The sequence below is a fragment of the Haemorhous mexicanus genome, chromosome 12, assembly GCF_027477595.1.
Source record: "Haemorhous mexicanus isolate bHaeMex1 chromosome 12, bHaeMex1.pri, whole genome shotgun sequence".
Lineage (NCBI taxonomy): Eukaryota > Metazoa > Chordata > Aves > Passeriformes > Fringillidae > Haemorhous > Haemorhous mexicanus.
In genome coordinates this window covers 13,713,471-13,732,028 of record NC_082352.1, presented here as the reverse complement: position 1 = coordinate 13,732,028, position 18,558 = coordinate 13,713,471, and the positions used below count along the sequence as shown (strand labels likewise).

Here is an 18,558-nt window from a genome sequence, read left to right as displayed (position 1 = left end):
CTGGCTTCAGTGCAGGACCCTCCCCATATTAACAGGGAGCTGGAAGAGGGCCACATTCCCCTTTTTCCTGCAGTCATATGGGGTCACAAACCTTGAGGCAGGCATCAATGAGATCTGTGCTGGGACAAGATGTCCCAATAGTGCATCTAGGGCACAGAGAGGAACAGAAGTCACTAACACTCACAGTCATTATCACGTTAGAAAAACCCCAGATACTCACAGAACCACTGTCTAGCATTACAGTTTCTTAAGAGCCACAATGCACTATTTCTAGTGCATTTTTTTCTGGAAAAAGATTGTTTTATACAACTATAAAACTGTATGGTCATCATGCATGGGTTTGTGGATCAGTTTGGAAACCAACACCATAAAGGAACTGCAGGCATTTAAAACACTTCACAACTGAGGAACTAATTTCAAAATAATTACATGAGCAGAATTATAAGGCAACCTGATAACTTTTTTTAACATAAGACAAGCAAGATGCAAGCAAAAAGAAATTGAGTAGTCTCAATCCCACACCTTCATAAATTCAGGAAAAATTAACAGTGGACTCCAAATGCATCACAAGACAGTAGATGCATTTGGGAGATTAAGGAAGAATTACTGTGACAGCCACAAATCATCTTTAGGGAAGAAAAACAGCACCAAGTTTTCATTTCCTCTGAGAACTGAGACAGCACATTATTCACAACAGGAGACAATCTGTATTAGATCAACTTTATTATATTATCAAATTTGACAATAAAATATTCAAAATCTATTGAACACATTCATACACAAGAACATACAAAATGCCAGGCCTCAGAATATCTTCTGTACAAAATACTGGTTAGTGTAGAGCAGCAAAGTTACTGCCAAACATTCCCTGAATTTAAGAGGGCCTTGAACACACGGTGCTCCAAGAATAATTTTAATACCAAACATTCCTTCCTTTGGTCTGCAAATCCTTTGCAATTATTGCTAGTTATTGAAGCTTTCTGCTTTTATACAAATCACATAGTGACTCTGAATCTCTTCAGAAGTACTACAATGACAGCTGAAAGCTTCTTCAGCATTTTCTATACAAGTTGCCAAAAATAAGAAATACATTTGGTCCTTAAGACTAGTTTTGGTTTCTGAAAATATCCTGGAAGAATAAAACTAAGTAAAAAGTATGGAAAGAGACACATAATTAATGCTTTAGGTATAACAAAGATACATTAGTGAATTCAGACACTTCAGCTGTGCAGTGTGGCAAAGCACCGGAGTTAATCCTCTTATCAAAGTGCCACGTTCTCACTGAAGATTTTTTTTCAGACCTCTCCCCCCACAGGAATGGAGTCAGCTCAGCTGCAGCAGGCCTGACAGCACTGCTCAGTGCTGCTCCTGCAAAGGATCTGCTCAGAGAGCAGCCACTCCTCACACAGAGGGCAGGGCTTCCACTTCAGCAACCAGAATAATGCGTTCACTTCCCAACGAGAACTGCATCCTAACATACAAGAAACTGCAAATGAAAGGGCTGATGATCATTTGGTGGGGGGGAAAAAAGACCCCACACTTTCTGGACATAAGGCTCCAGCCTGCAGATGCACCACAAGCAATCAAAGAACACCAGAGGTGCTGTGCTTTCTCTCACACGGTACTTAGTACTCAGGTACACACATTTCTTTACAACAGTACAACAAGGCTTTATAGTGACAAACAACAGAACAAACAAATAAAAGCCTTGAAAAACCTTCAGCTTCATTTTACCACATTAACTATCACAAGGCTTGTCTAGTAAGAGAAAACTGGTTTAGAAATCTTTAGGTTAAAAGATACAGCCAACTAATCTCAGAAACAGTACCAGGTTGCCAAAATTAGAAAATAATAAAAAAGTTGTGCTTGTTTTCTTATTTGGGTCACAAAAAGTGTATTAAAGGAAAAAAAGAGCCCAAGCATTTTTTGAATAATGTATTTTGGAACTTCAAATCACAAAAAACCCTGCAGCTAAATTCTTGCTATTAGACTGAAAATGCTATTGATTAATGGGCAAGGATCCAAATTAACCTCACAAACATTCTCCAGATCAGGTTAAGAATTGTTTACCTACATTGTTTTCTCATTTTTCAGCCCTTGATGTCTATGTTGGTATCCTGCAATACAGCCTCCAGCTCCACTCATTCTCCTTCAGCAAGAAATACAGATTGTGATTTTATGTTTTATGTAATTTATTCAAATAGCCATTTATTCAAAAATTGAGTCAGACCAAGGAAGAGCTTCATCATCTTCGAGCAGTCTTGGAACACAAGCCTGAAACTTATCCAGCTGATAAGCCCTGCATAAAATAGATCACTTGGCTAAAGGGCAATTTTCTGTGGGCATTTTTTGAAGGAGAGGTTGAGTTGGCTTTTTTCCCCCCTCATTGTTGTAGGGCTTCTTCTTTTGGGGGATTGGTTGTTTAGGTTGACTGGTTGTGGTTTGTTTGGTTTTTTTTTTTAATTTCAGCAGTTACACATTGCAAAGGCTGTGGACAACTCAATACTTACTCTGGAAAAGTCTAGGCAATATTGCTGCTGGACTGTAGGGTCCTGGGCAAGTGAGGACAAGATTAATGATTAGTTTTTAATATCAGGAAAATGTCTACATTTCCTCAACAAAAGCACTAGGAAAAAATGCAGAGGGGGAAATAAAGCTACATAAGGAAGTTAAAACCTAGTAAGATAATTAGCTGTAGATGACCCTAGTTCAAATTGTTTTGAATTAACAAGAGATTTCTGAATTAAAACTAAAGTTGTAAAACTACCTCCTGGTTCCATTCTACAATAGCAGGAGTTCAAGCCCATCAGTTCAACAGATGTTATTAATATGTCCAGTGTCAGAAAACATTTTAGGCATGCTACCAAAACAGTTAAAACTTTAGCCTTTAGACAAATTCAGTTTCTTAAGCAACGAATCCTTAATAGTTTTATGAGTTTCTGCAACTCTTAAAATATTTTTCTTGGAGAACCTAGCATTTTGAAAGCATTCAAAGCTGTGTTTTTAGAAAACTAAGTGCTGTCTAACTGGGTGACTGGTTTTAAAGCAAGCAAGAGAGAATTTTTGAGTATAACTATTTCTCCAACAGGACTTCTGTAATCAAGGTAGTAAATATGATGGCCTTTAGGCCAGCACTTCTGTGGAGGTCAGAGTTGAAATCACTATTTTAACATTGAGTAGAACAACACTGTAGGAAATTATAGAACTGCATGTTCAGCAATTTATAGAAACATTTAAGGAACCACATGTCCCAACTTCTTCAAACAGCAAAAATGAAACTTGTAATCTATGGGAAATTACTTTTAGTCCTAAAAGAAAAAAATTCTTTTCAGTGGAATGCAATATTGATCCAATCACTGCTTAGTCATGTAACTGGACCAGAGCCAAAGTATTTGACTGAGAACAAGGTTTATATTCCATACTGGCTTTCATTCCCCACTCTATTTTGGAAGTTCACTTTTCTTTAAATACTGCCCACCATCCATTATAATTTCAACTACAGGAAGTTGTTTTCCACCCAGAAATGCAATTCTATACCTTACAGATTGTTTGCCAGTATTCAATTAGCTTTGATTGATGTGCTACTCCACACTGCTACAGTTATTACAAGCACCAACCACAGTTTAGCTTCATTCCCTCATTGAGAAATAAAGCACAAGCTGAGAATTCCTCAGATTCCAGACTGTGTGTGATCAGGGATTCTAAAAATTGATAAGCAAACCATTTCCTCTTTCTAAAATAACCCAGTAGGGCACCTAATAAAGAAGCTTCAAGTAATTTACACATCTTTTTCCCCCCCACAGACTGTAATAAATAAAAGTCTGGATTGCAACAATGGTAGCACAGTTCCAGGCAGACCTCTTCCCTATTTTACCCAGTAGATATGCACATTTAGAAACTAATCCACTGGGTACTGTGGATCAGAATATTCAAGACCCTTCAAAATGCTTACTGTGTTTGCCAAATTGTTAATACCGTTCCCTTGGGCATCCAAAGTTGCCACCCTTCCTACCCTTCCAATCCAAACCTGCAAAGACCACACAAAAGAACTCTGGGATCTATGACTCCACGTGGCATGTGCAAGGGGCTGCACAATCTCCAAACGAAAGTCTGGATGACCATTGGACACAACACCAGAGGCACCAAAATGCATATTTGACAAAATTTTCAGAATGTGAAAATACCATGAAACATCATGAACACAAATCAGAGACAAACAATCATTTAGAATACCAAGCAACTTGAAAACAACCTTTTAAAAAAGCAAAATAAATAATTCAAATATCTAAATATCAAGGGATTAAAAGGCATTTCCCCATATTTAAGGGAAGGCATCACAGGTGAGGAAAATAACTATGAACACAAAGTTATCACAAATCAAAGAGCAGCTTTTTCACATAGGAGATAGTAGTATCATTGGACAGCATCTCAATGTGCTCGTTTCCTGCAAGCTCAAACATCACCACTTCCTGTTCTTGCCTGTGCACCCACTTTCTACATTGCAAGGCACTCTGTAAGTTCACTGTACCATCCCCATCGCTGTAGAAGATCTTGGGCTCTCTGTCAGGGAAGCTTTCGTAGTGGAACGAGTCGGGGGTTTCCACGCCCGTGCCGTAGAGGCAGTGGATGCGCACGCCGGGCGGGGTCATGGCATACACCAGGTGCTCTGTGTCCTGCCTCATCAGCCAGCCATCCTCAAAGTTAATGTCCCTGTAGAACTTCCAGTAATCCCTCAGTGTGTAGTTGGCCGTGGGGGTGCTCACAAACACCTTGTCTGGAGGCCACGTGTAGTTGTAGGGCAGCATCCAATTTGTGGAAACTGCTGATCTCTGCTGGTCTCTGATCTTGAGTGAACTGATAACAGGGATTCTGTTGTTGTCACCTTAGGGAAAAAAGTGGAATTTCATTATCCATAAAGCAAGACATCAATCTTAATTAGCAGCAATTACTAGCACTCACGGTGACAACATGAATAAGTTTGTTCCCCTGGCCTACAGTGACAATTTGAAAAGTTTTTCCTCATTTATGATTGTCTCGTAAATTAACTTCTGCAAACTGACTTTTAATAACTTCCAAAATTTAAATATGAGTTGATGAATGACTGAAACAAATGGCTTAAACTAACACCTGACTAAGGGATAAAATATGGAGGAAGGTGCATATAAATTAACAGTTGTTCTTCCATCTTCACAACAATCAAAAACTGCTTAATAACTAGAGTGATTATTTAAAAAAAAAAGCAAAATCCTGAGGCAAACACAAATTTATATTCCTTGATCATTTTCATTATCACAGTGGCTGTCACATCTCAATTCTTTTGTCAGCTGAACTTTGAATTTTATTTTCCATTATTTCCAGATGGTTACAGCATGCAGTGGTCCAGGTCAACCATGCCATAAAAATTGAAATGCTGCAACTGAAACCACGCTTCCTGAAAAATATACTTTGGTGCTACTTCAATTCCATGGGGTGGCACTATTGCTTCAGCAAGGAGACACAAAGCACAGTAATGCCATCTTTAGGAGGACATATGGAGACATAGCTAGTCCGAAAGAGATAAAGGAAACTCAAATGCACAGCAAGAATCACAAAGGTCCTGAAAAATGGATCTCATGATACTGTATGGTGTAACCACTTCACTGTGCACTCCCACTGCTAAGTTACTGAACACTGCTTGGCAGTTTTCAGCAAAGAAAGCCCAAGTTCTAACTGAACAATGAAAGGAATGTGTACAAGATTTATTTCCAGCAGAATAATCAAACACAGAACCTGACTATGCCAGCCTTCTCTTACAAAACTGTTACTAAGTGCTTCTCAAATCCTTTACTTTTCTTTTAAGTGAAGAAGTACAGGATGGCCAACACCACATTTAAGTCAGCAGACACATCAAAACATTAGGTGTAAGGAAGACACTGCTAACATTTCAACCTTTCAACATGTTAAAAATAGAAATAAACTACTGTGAGCTTTGTGTCTTTGCCCACTATAGTGGGATCCAGCAAAGCCCATGTACAAGTAGCTGAAAGTATCACAGAGATCTCCAGAAAACATCCAGCAAAGCCCATGTACAAGTAGCTGAAAGTATCACAGAAATCTCCAGAAAACAATTCCACCTGTGTACTGTTTACCACTTTGATAACACAGCTGTGGATTTGACATGAAGTTCCTGGCATCACATATTATAAAAGGGAATGGAGCAGAAAGAATGCATTCATAGAGTGCCTTGTCTTTCCTGCTGAAATGCAGTACTTTCTTTTAAAGCAACAATTCTTCAGCATACTAGCCCTGCTAACTTTAGAAACTCTTAAATAGATTAATGCAGTCCGAGGGCTGATGGTGGTACTTTACTATAGATATCTGAGACAGAAACAGCTTAAACCTGTACATTCTGATATTATGTTTGCCCATGTAATTTTCCCACATGATTTTAAATTTCTGCTCCAAAACATAGAAGTTTAGTACAACAGATACACAGATTAAAATATAACTGACTATATTTTAGTAGAAATTTAGCTATTCATTATGCATTAGTAGAATTAGCCCCTTGGCTTAAGATGCATTATAAAGCGTAGACAAGGTATGAAGCACAAAAGTTTAATCCAACAGAGATATGGGACTGTGGAATATAATTATGTAATTTTATGAGGGTGATATTAACATTGTTCACTTATTGCCATTTCTGTAGCAAGCAAATACGTCAAATCCTGTGGGAAAAGGGAAATTTTTACAGTGACATTTCAACAGCTTTCACAACGTGTAAATGTTGGATGTTTGTATTGAGTCAGGTTTTCTAATTAGTGATGGAGTAGTGCACTACTGTTCAGAATCAAATGCCTTTGCTAAGCAGAGTATTCTTTGCTTTGTCCATGCATGGCTGACTCTTGCTGTGTTTTGCATTTTGATGAAATCCAATTTTTGATGTCAGCTTTGATTAGGAAGAAGATAGTGGATATCCAAAGCTAACAAGTCAGAAACAAGCTACAAAACCAAGCCAGAAACATCGAGAACTAAATGTCAAAGCACATGATGTAATTATGGTATCACATGATGGGTAAGTGAACATTTCCCATCAGTCATTTTCAGTTACTTAGTGAAGTACGTTATGCTGCATTATTCAATTTTTTTGTTTTTAATCTCTGGCATATCCACTGTGCTAAACCCAAGACCTCAAAGATTCACTTTCCTAATCTGTAGAGTTATAATTTTCACCTGACATTTAAACTATTAACACCAGTTCTCCACCATCTCTACAAATTTCCTTTAATGTTAACCTCAGCTTGTGTGATCTTTAATCAAAGGAAACCGCTGAATGCTCTGGAGTCCTTGGTAGCTTTGCAATACTGAACAGAGCAATCAGGCTGGTGGCAAAAGGGACAGAAAGGGAAGGCATCAGGCCAGCACAATAATCTGCTGAAAAGAGGTCAGGAGAGGTCAAGAAGGGAGAAAGCTCCTGGTTACAGGATGTGGGAAATCTCAGTCCACCCCCACAAATACAAAAGATAACAGCTGGGTTGCAAGGTTTAAGCATCCAGTTGTCATGCTTACAAAAAAGTACTTTTCCCTTTGTGGTACCTTAAACTCTCATCCTGCAATCCTACAGTCAACAACCTCGTTAGCACTGTGCACTACACACACAGCACAGGGCAAAGCCTCAAATTACCTACCTGAAGCCAGCACACGGAGAGTTTTGGCCACTCCCCCCCACGGGGCACCTAATGACACATAATCCTTGATGTACTTGTCCTTCCAATCCTGGGACTGGCGGTTCAGGAAGTAGAGGGTGTACATGTTCCCCATGCTGTGGGCAATCAGCACAACAGGGCTCCCATACTGCTCATACAGCAACTCTATCATCTTGCGAAGTGCCACAAAATAGTCTTCATTCTCATCTAAAAGGTACACATTACACACAGAGTTATTAATTGTGAATGCTGAACTTTAAAATCAAATAAGCTTTTAAATAATGGTGTTGAACTGTCTGCAGAATTAATAATGCAGACCTTAGAAATTCCAATATTGCATGGGAGGGGTGGGGGTTTTGTCTTTGCTGAAATGGGTTTCTTCTGTTGTTTTGTTCTGGTTTTAAGGAAGTTTTAAGGATCAAGTTGTTTAAAGAAGAAAAAAACCCAAAACCACAACACTGAGATTACATTTGCAGCTCGGAGCATCCAGGCCCCAAGATCTAAACAAAATTAAGTTTTTAGGTTGTCAAGGATGGGAGAAGTGATTCAATACATAATTTGCTGGCTAGGAGAGTCAAAATTTTATTAAAGTAACAGTATATTATTTACTTGGTGCCTTTCTCCAGTCATAAGGTGCTCCTCTTACATCTTCATCACGTTTGTAGCCCCAATCTACTAAACTCTGCACCAACATATAAAAGTAACTTCCTGTAAATATCAGATAAGAGAGAAACAGAAGAGCAACAAGGTTAGTGTGAGAAGCAGCTGTCAGCCACTACTGCAAAACAAAGTTCCAGAGGCAGTATCTGTGACACCACATGTACACATTAAACCTGCAGTTTGCCTTTAAGAATCTAGAAAGCTGCATGCATATTAAACAAAATGAGTTATGCTCACTATCCCACCAAAATTGAGAGAATATCACCATTAAAACTTCTTACTAGATGGCTGACCTCTCAAACCTTTTGGCAGCCAAATGTAGTAGATGCAAAGTAGATAAATTTTACTCAGCAGAGGAAAGTTTACCCTTGACCTGCAACATAATAATTTCTGAGGGGTTTTCAGAGTTATAGCTTTTGTTGATTGAAAATTAACAACAGGTAGGGAGTAACAGGTAGTCTGGACTTCAACATTTATTCTTGGAAACAAATGCTTATTATATACCCTAGGGCAGAACTCCAGAAACTACCCCAAAACTATTTTTTTATCTCTGGGGTGGTGGACTAAGACTTAAGTAACTGAACATAAAGCTTTAATAGCAAAAAGGAAAACAGCTGCAGACTGCATATTGAAAGATGTTACTTAATACAAGGTTTGACACCTTGGGATTTAAGTATTACCAGGACTAAATGCATCCAGTAACAGTGTCACAACAGTCTACTGAACATCAGAGCCACATTTAAGTTTTGAGCAGAACCTCACTTATTAGTCTTGAATGTTTATCATATAGTCCCTCAAGTAGAGAATTGAATCATGGTGTAAGAGTGACCTAGTGCAGATCATTAAGCACATCACTGCCCTTAAAGAACAGATCCATGCTATGCAGCATGTGAAGCTCAGTCCATTACTGACTATTCAACTCCTCACAAAAGCTTATCAAACTCAAGTGTTTTCTGAAACATGACTTTACAAAAGCACCAACAAAAAACCTTGCCAACACATTAATGCAGAAATCTTTTGCAGCGCAAATGCAATTCTATAATTTTTCTGACACCAGCAAAATACAAGGAGCTACACGTTGTGGTACCGTATCTCCCAATCCAATTAACCCATTCCTAAGGCCAAAGAACATCTTACTCAGAACTTGTGCTTTTATTTCAGTTTTGCTTGCCAAGCTTCTGTCACAGAATTTTCTACTCAACCCATCTCATTTTCAGAAAGGATCTGTCCTCAATATGCCTACTCCGATTTCATCCACCAAACTTAGAATTGACTAAATACCATGGAATCTTCTTGTCTCAATCTATCAGGCCACACAACAAATGAAACAATTCAATGTGATGAAAACTCTTAAAAGCCAAGTGAGCTCACAGAACTGTAATTTGAAATCACATTTCAGGAGCTTGTTGCATAAAGACAAACTAGAAAAACTCTGCAAGTGACAAAGCACTCCAGACACAGCTTGTACATACCAACACTCCTTTTACTTGGGTCAAGAAATTCCAAGGAAAACGTCTGCCCAAAGCCTGGCACTCTGATATCCACTCCATCTGGTGGTTCTGTAATCTTACTTGTTCGATTATACACCAGTCTGGGGAGGAGGGGAAGAAAAACAATGAACAAACCCATGAAACATGTTTTATTGCAACATGACAACCCTCAATTACACTGGGTCTTACATTCTGAGTGCAATACAAGAACTTTAAGTGCTGTTACTCAGAAGGAGGAAAAAACCCAACCCAAGCAGATCAGAGTACTCTCATGGCTAAGAGATTATACAGTGCAAACAATTACTTTAATGACTTCAATGCTTCATGGTGCAGAATCTAAGACTTTTTGTCTCTGTAAAACTGAGCATATGGAAGTATGACTGAACTTCACCTTCAAAATATCAGCTACTTTATATAGTTCTACACCATTTGACTTTGCATCAAGCCACAAAATGGAAAAACTTATAAAGAGCATAGGAATGTGGCAATAGGACAGAAAATATCTATTAAATCAGACATCAAAAATATTAACCTATCTAAAAATAATTCATTTCTATTTAACTAGAAGCACCCATACCAGCATAAGGGAATACTTTATTTCCTGATTAACGACAACTGGCACCTCAGGAAACATATTGAGGTATTGAGTATTGTGTAAATACATTTCAAATCAACTTAGGAAGTGAAGCATCTGGAGCACTGAGTCAGGAGTTTATTTCTTTAATCATCCCTGTTATTACAGTAGGGGGTTGGTTTGTTTTTAGTACCATATCAATACAGTTGCCATTTCTGAATGCAAGTTTTTGCTCCTAGATGGAGTCTGAGAATCTAAACCCATGCACAAATCTCTTAACAAAAATCTCTCTAATCCATAGGGCAAGATAGAGCAGACTGCTTTACAGCAGATCAGTACATTCATAAAAGAGCAACACGCCAACACAATAGTTTTTAATTGGACCAGCTAATTATTTCTTGTTTGCATACATATATTTATATTATTTTTACAGGAATACTAATAAAGCAGATTGAATTATGAAATAGCATGAAAGCTTTAAATTAGGCAATTTTTAAAACCAAAATATTTCAGGTGGAACTTCCTGTGCATCAGTTTCTGCCCATTTTGTCCTACTGCTTGGCAAAAAAAAAACAAAAAAAAACAAAAAAAAAAAACAACCAGAAAACCTCCTCCTTGAGATAAGGCCATACAAGAGTCTAAAGAGTGCTCAAACCTACACTGAGTCACTGGTAGAAGAGAAAGTGCAAGAAACTAAGAAAGCCTCTGCTCCTCATCAGCAATTACAGCCACTTCGGATGAAACAGAACTACATCTTCAGACCCATCCTGTTAACCTACCCAGCAGAATTTCAAGTCATTTCTCTCACTGGTCTTGAATCAGAAAAGGAATTAAAAGGAATTTAAATGCAGCCATTCTGCATGTCAGCCTACGGAAAGGATGTAACTGCAAAGAGCAACATTCCTGCTCTTACCTGATATTATCAATCCAGCAGTCAATGATGACAGGCAGAAGCAATTCTAGATTCAGCCAGAGTGTAAAATAACTGTCTGTCTTCTTAGAGCAGAGATAGTGCACCACTGATGGCTTATCTAACTTTGCTTCCAACTGATTACCTAAGTCCCCTGGAACTGAAAGATATAAAGAGAAGAGAGAGATATAAAAAGGAGACAGTTAATTAAAGCATACAACACTTTCTAGTGCAGTATTTTCAGCACCAAGCTTTCAGAGAAACTTCTTACATTCTGTTATGTTTAGTCATTTTTTCCTCAAGAACCAGAGAGAGAAAAATATTTCAGTGACTGAAAAGTTTTTCTGCATTAGAAAAATTTAGAAGTTAGGCACTTCTTAAGGGTTCCCTCCATTCCTTTCAGGTCCACAAAGCCCCCTTTTTTGGGTGTGCTTGTCAATGTTTAGCTCTTAAGTTTTTTAATGCAGGTTTAATGCACCCATACATTTGTTCCCCCTATCCTCCAGTAAACTGTGCAATCAAATCAGTTTGAGTTCTGAAATACACTGATACTTCACAATGGTTTAAGGAAGGAGATAATATCATTTAGCAGAATGCCTAATTTAACCAGAAAACCAGATATGCTTTTGGAAAAAAAGTTATTGCAGAACTGAAAAAGGCCAAAACTTCAGATAACCACATTCTTACAACCTCCAACCACAGCAGGCTATGCCCCACCATGAAATGTACCTCAGGATTTCTTTATTAACTACCTCTACTTTCTCATTAGGTTTTTAGGAGCTTTATTTTTGTCACCTTAAGTGAAACGTTGAAAGGTCCAGTAGATGACCATGGTTTATTTTAGGTCATATTTCAAGGACTCTGATATACTGGAAAGCATAGTAAGGGAGATTACAGCATTGCATCACAGCCTAGAAAGAGTTTACTGAAGTTCAGTCTTGTAACCTCACAAAATCCTACTTAGTAATTGCTTAGAAAACTAAGGCAACAATTTGTTCCAGTCTCGTGCCTCTGCCGTATCAGTGCTTTTAATTGGAAAGGGAACAGAATGTAATTCTATTTATATCAATCTTTCATGACTGGCCAGTTTCAGCAGCAGACCTGCCAAGGACAGAACAGGTTGATTTTGTTTTCAGTTTCAATGCAAAACAAAGAAGAGTGACATTTTGTTCTAGCCTAGAATCTCACTTCCTTGGGTAAAAATAAAGTTCTTCCAGCAAAGATACCCTTCAAAGAGTTAGACAAACACCTGGGGTATTAGAGTTTGGAGAACTTGCTGAGGTTTCCAAACTGCACTCAATCAATCACAAGCACTTCTGCTCAGAGTAGGGAAAACTCACAGCTGAAGTTTCAGATTATAATCAAGATACATCTATCAACAAAGCACTGAAAACACAAAACTGTACAAAGTCTCACTTGGACATAATGGAATGATCCTGTCAGATTAACTCTAACTTTCATTTAGTTAAGATATTTTATCTTCAGGCTTCTGGAGGATAGAAGCTCTGCTCCTGTGTCCAATTCAGGACACAAGATGAGAAACATGACATACCGATTTTACTCAAGGGATGATAAGGAACAAGATGAAAAATGGTATTTTTTTCAATTCTAAGCAAAAGATAAAGGACAAGTTCTACCTGTGCAAAGATAAATACTGTAGCTAAAAAATAAATTCTGATGTACAAGTATGATGCCCATTTCTAAAGCAGGGATTAACAAAAATGTTTTTGCCATGTTTACATTTCCATATCAACAGTGAAGCTGCTAATCACTATCACTCACACCTTAGGGGTTTTTTATTTTCTAAAGTATACTTTGCAAACTGAAGATGCTTCATGATGAACCTATAGGAGATAAAATATAAATTTTTGGGTTTGAGATTATGGAAAAAAACATGCAAGATCTTCAGCCCTCAACCCAACCAGTTTAACAGTGTTAATGATTTACATTTTGGCTGGAGAACTACTTAGTGGTTTTTTATAAGTAACAGGTTAAAAAATATCACACTGAAGATTAATTCTGTATGTTAAGGACATAGCTTTCTAAATTTTCTATGGTGGAATTTGAAAGCAGTAGAAAAACATGTTTCCCTTTGCTTTCAGGCCATACAGAGGATGGACCTGCAGGCAGAGTAATCTGTATTCAATTTTTCTTCTCCTCCTCCTCTCATCTACCAATATTTGCAGTTTCAAAACCTTTGTGCTGGAAATATTAAAGAGAGTTCTTTAAAGTTCTAAAAGTTCTTTTTAGAGCCTGCACACTGACCCCAAAATAACTTCTTTGTGAAGTTCTGCAAAATACATCAGCACTAGTTAAGACCGGATGTCCAAGACAAGCTCTTCAGCACTACCCTGCTTCCCTAATCTGCAGCTGTGTAATTCCTCTGCTGATTTCAGAACTGCAACATTTGGAAAAATTGCAATTATTATTCAGCAAAAAAATGTGTTTCCATAAGATTTTGTGTTCTATCAGTTTTAGCACATCCTCCTTTTTCATAAAGATGCTAATCCCAACAAAACTCACTCTTATACATCAATAAGCCAAATTCACTTCCAATATTCATAGTATCCTTGGCTAATTTTTTGGTCTTATATGGCCTGACAAAAGTAAATTTCCCTCTGGGATGTGTTTTTATATGATTAAACTATACAGAAAAGCACATTTAGAAATATCATTAGAGTTTAAGAGAGGTAACAGACTGTGAATTGCAGTAATTAGCTTTAGGATACATTCCTACTCCTGCTTATCACTATCCTTAAGTCTTAAAGACAGATTCACAGTTCCCACCAAGAGACAATAAGCAAATTGCACCCTAAAACTGACTTGCCTTAAGACTGCTCAGATAACAAAGAAAAAAGATCATTCAACAAATGTCCAAATATGAGGATCCTAAGGAAAAAAAAAAGTATTTAATAACAGGGTGGGGAGCCAGGATATTTTTTCATGTGGGCAAATAGAAAAAAAGAGGGCCAGCAGTTGGTACTTTTTTACTGCTTTTATCTGAAATGCAAACGCCTTTGGGTATTTATCAACTACTGTAACTTTTTAACTAGTATTATTTCCTCAAATAACTGTCATCTCTTTGGTTCTATAAATTAGTCTTCCTTCAAAATGAAGCAACTTTCCAGGAAAATTAATTTTGAACTCTGACTACAGGTCTCTGAGAACATCTTGAAGCAGCTCATAGACTCCACGGACTGCCACAGAAAAGGCCTTGTTTAAAATTAGGAACAAGAAAGCAAACAACGTCTCACATGATACTTCAGATACCTTGGATCACATGAGGCATAAACATTTAAATCACTCTGACATCTAGCCAGCTGACCATACAAACATACACAGCTCAATTAGCAGTCAGCAGGAATTCACAGGCACAGCTCCTTTGCATGTAAATCAATTATTAACAAACTTCATTTAGGTGTCTTTCTAGAAAACTTTAGCCAAGTACCTAACAAATTGTTTGCAGAAGGTATCAGAACATTGATATAGTTATTGTGTTGAGTCAGCTCTAAAAGGTAAAGAGTTCAGTGCATCTGACACTGATCTTATAAGGATGGGTTACCAGCTCCAAAAATGCCTAAGACATGAGATAGTATGCAGTGATTATTGATGCACTATATCAGAGAATGAAGAACAGCCACAAAAACTACTTGAAATCAGCATTGAAGACCAGCCTGTTATCACCAAACTGATAAGAGAAGTGTAAAAAATTATAGTTCATCTAAATATAAAGCACAGAATATATGTTATATAAATATATATTACATATATTCTGTGCAATTTATATGCAGAAATTATTGGACAGAATATATGTAATATACATTTTTAGTGGATATTTTAGTAGAACGGAAGTATTCAGTGGGTTATTTTGGTTCTTACAGGAGATTTTTCTGTATGATTACATTATCCTGGCTAAATAGAAAACACATAAAAGCACATCAGTATCATAATTAGTCTCCTTTTTCCCCAAAACACTTGGGAAAGGAATCTGAGACAATCACCTTAGGTTTTAATGAGAATTATGCCTTACTCATATCAGGCCTTCAAGCAGGCTCTGTAAGTTAGGTTTTGACTTTCACCTGCTTCTTCTTCTTCTCTAATGTCACTATTATATAAATATACTTCAATGCTTTTTTTTATTTAAATCTCAGAGAAAACTGAGCAATTGCACTGCAGTATTTTGCTGTCAGTTACTACCCATGGCAATTTGGTCCCTGGTGTTGCTCCCTTGGTATGAATGAACACGAGCTGCAGGTAGAGCAGCTCCTGCTCCTAAGGCACCTCGAGGATGCACAGACCAGGTTACAAACAACCTAACCCAAGCCATGCTGTGCCACTCTCCACGATTTTTGTGCCAGCTCCTCCATTACAGTAATTCAACTACAAAATTAATCACTCCTTCCTCATCAGGTTATTTCCTCAAGCTTTAGCATGACAAAGGACTCCACAAAGTGGCCAACAAACAGGTACAAGGAAAGCTGGGTGAGCACTAATGAGCTGCTAGACTGGCACAGCTGTTGAACAGAACCACCTTTCACCTGAGCCAGCTGGGAGCTCCCCAAATCTGAGAGCTGTTGCCATCACAACTGTGGCCAAAAGTTACAAGGCTGTCCTCATGCATCTCAGCTGTTTTCAGATGTGAGATTCCCCGAAGCAGCACTTTGTCAGTACCTGGGTAGCAGAACAGAAGTTACCCACACGTGAGCAACACTCCGTATTTTGCAAGATTCTGCTCTAGTTCCCCTCTGTTACTTGGGTAAGCATAGATTGCAACTGTAAAGTGGGGTCATTACACAAAAGGTTTCAGAGCAAGCTACACTGGGTCTTGTGACCACCCCTGGTCCAAAACATTTCTGAAGTGGTCACTATGTTGACAACATTCCTTTAAACAGCATTTCTTCTTTCTTTATTCCTTAAGATCAGGTGGCCAACTTGCCACATGCAGAGTATGACCAAATTTAATTCCCCTTTCTAGTGAGGCATGTTAACCTCCAAACAGATCAAGAGGGAGTGTTTTGATCATGAGAACCTGTTTACTGTTAGATAAAAGTTTATTTTAAAACTGCACTTACATGAGAAATTAGGAGTCTAGATACCAGTCTGATAAATCAGGAGGATTCCCACCTCGTATGAGCTCCAAATTCATCCTAAGCTTGTATAATGCAGACTTACAGCTCTAAATATTTTTCATTTGTGTATCCAGGTGATGTGGGTTTTTCTCCCTTCCCCCAAACACCTATGTTAAGCCAGTACTTAGAATGCTTCCCTAAATTATTCTCATAAGCCCTTCCATCATCCTCATCACAGCAATTCCTAAAAAGCTTATTTTAACATGTCACACATGCAAGAAGGATGAAGAGCACTGGGCAGCAAAAAAATCCAGCAAATTTTAAAATGCAGAGACTGACTAGAACACAGAGATACAAGTTATGCAGCATTTGATGAAAATTCACTGTAACAGCAAGAAAGTCTGTTGTAAAGCACTCTGGATGAATGTGTGCTCAGACACACAGTATTTACCAGAATGTCTCTTCAGGAAATGTAGGTCAGCCACAGTTCTTAAAACCATCCTCAGGGAACACATATACTTACAGTAGATCCATCAGTAGTAAATCCACACTTCTACAGTCAGTAACCCTTTCTGCCAGTTGCTTTTAAATCTTTGATTCCTTCCCAGATAGAGTTCAATAAAATCAACAACTAAAACATCTCTGTCATCAGGAAGCTTGCACTGGAGCAAGTGCCAAGGCCTATTGCTACATCCAGCACCACAGAGTGGAAAGATGGCATAAAAGATTATTTCTAGCCTCCCCAGAGAGAATTCAAAGAATTCTTCCTGCTTCAACTCCTACCTCTTAGGAGGGAGGAGTTGGCACACTCGTTATTTAAGAGAAAAAATCATTTTCAGAAGTCTACTGTTAGGACACTCTTCTGCAGTTTCTACTTCCAAACCACAGCCTGTCAGTCAGTTCAGAGGCCTTTTAAGAACTGTGAATTTGTACACACTGTACCTTGAGATAACAAGAACATTTTTTATATGCTCTGCTAAAGTTTGCCCTTCTAAGTCAGAAGTTTGTAACAGCAGTAACAAAGTCACCATCAGAGCCTAAATTATTATCAAGAAATGGAGATTGAACTGAGCAACTTTTCCTATCTTCTTAGTTTTTCTTCCCCCATGACCATCAAGGTTAATCAATAATAAAAACATGCAGCATGCTGAATATATTCACAGGACTGGCTACTGACATTACTGTCACTAAAAGCACTTGATTCTTGGAATGCTTAAGAACTACAGTTTCGGTAGACAAGTTATTGAAACATTTAAAATTTATTTACATCTTATTACCAATGGATACAAAAAGCAACTAACAAGTATTACTTATTAACTAGCATATGAATGTTATCTGAATATTAATTACAAACTATTTTGTGTTAATAGGTGAAACCACAGGCCAGTAACAAATACTCATTTTTCATGTCATATGATGAAATGCCTATTTTTTTTATTTGGTAATTCAACTGATGGAACATCCAATTACTCCTCCTTCCACATCTGATTTCAACAGCCTTCACGAAAGGTTCATAGAGAGGAAAGACTTAAGCAGGGATGCTCTGTTGTTACTTAATGAGCTCGATGCGTATTAAAACGACTCTTGTCTGTCCCCCTCCGGCTGGCAGGCCAAGGCAGCCCCAGCCCGGACCTCCCTCCGCCGGGCCAGGCCGGGCCGAGCTGCCAGGCCAGGGCAGCTGTGGAGCCGCCGCTCGGTGCGGGCTCTGCGCCCCGCGGAGCCCGGGCACTGCCAGCGGCAGGCGGGGCGGGCTCCCCGCGGCCGTGCCAAGCCCGCAGCGCCCCGGGCCCCCCGCGACGCCCCGCCGGGGGTGGGTACTGGGGCCGGCGGGCTCAGCTCAGCTCAGCCCGGCCCGGCCCCGCAGCGCCCGCCCCACCGCCCCCCGGCTCTTACCCAGCACCACGGGCGGCCCCGCGGGCCGGCGGCGCGGCGCGCTCCCGCAGCCGGGGCACAGCAGCAGCAGCAGGAGGAGGAGGCTGAGGAAGGAGCTCCGTCCGGAGCGCGGGAGGAGCCTGGCGCCAGCCGGCAGGAACATCGCCCCTGCGCATAACCTCGAGGACGGGAGCCGCCACTGCTGCGCCGGGGCTGCCGCGGCCCGGCTGGAGTGTGGCCGCCCTGCCCGGCACGGCCAGAAAAGGGCCCGCCCGCCCCGCCGGGCCCGCCCCCACCCGCG

At 39.3% G+C, this 18,558-nt stretch overlaps 1 protein-coding gene across 1 annotated transcript; it reads right to left on the bottom strand.

Annotated features, from left to right (window-relative positions):
* Window positions 1–706: 706 nt before the first annotated feature.
* Window positions 707–18,509, bottom strand: PLA2G15 (phospholipase A2 group XV). Its single transcript, XM_059857148.1, has 6 exons — window positions 18,279–18,509; window positions 11,320–11,476; window positions 9,815–9,933; window positions 8,292–8,390; window positions 7,665–7,889; window positions 707–4,882 (listed from the first exon to the last, which is right to left on the bottom strand). The coding sequence occupies exons 1-6, from the start codon at window positions 18,418–18,420 to the stop codon at window positions 4,371–4,373; spliced, it is 1,254 nt and encodes a 417-aa protein (XP_059713131.1). The 5' UTR covers window positions 18,421–18,509; the 3' UTR covers window positions 707–4,370.
* Window positions 18,510–18,558: the final 49 nt, after the last annotated feature.

Excerpts from the sequence above, each read along its gene's own strand:
- PLA2G15 (XM_059857148.1), bottom strand. The coding sequence starts at position 18,420 with ATGTTCCTGCCGGCTGGCGCCAGGCTCCTCCCGCGCTCCGGACGGAGC. Across the intron at positions 9,934-11,319 it reads TGCTGGATTGATAATATCAG|ACTGGTGTATAATCGAACAA; the intron begins GTAAGAGCAGGA and ends CCTCCTCCCCAG. Across the intron at positions 4,883-7,664 it reads TCTCCGTGTGCTGGCTTCAG|GTGACAACAACAGAATCCCT; the intron begins GTAGGTAATTTG and ends TTTTTCCCTAAG.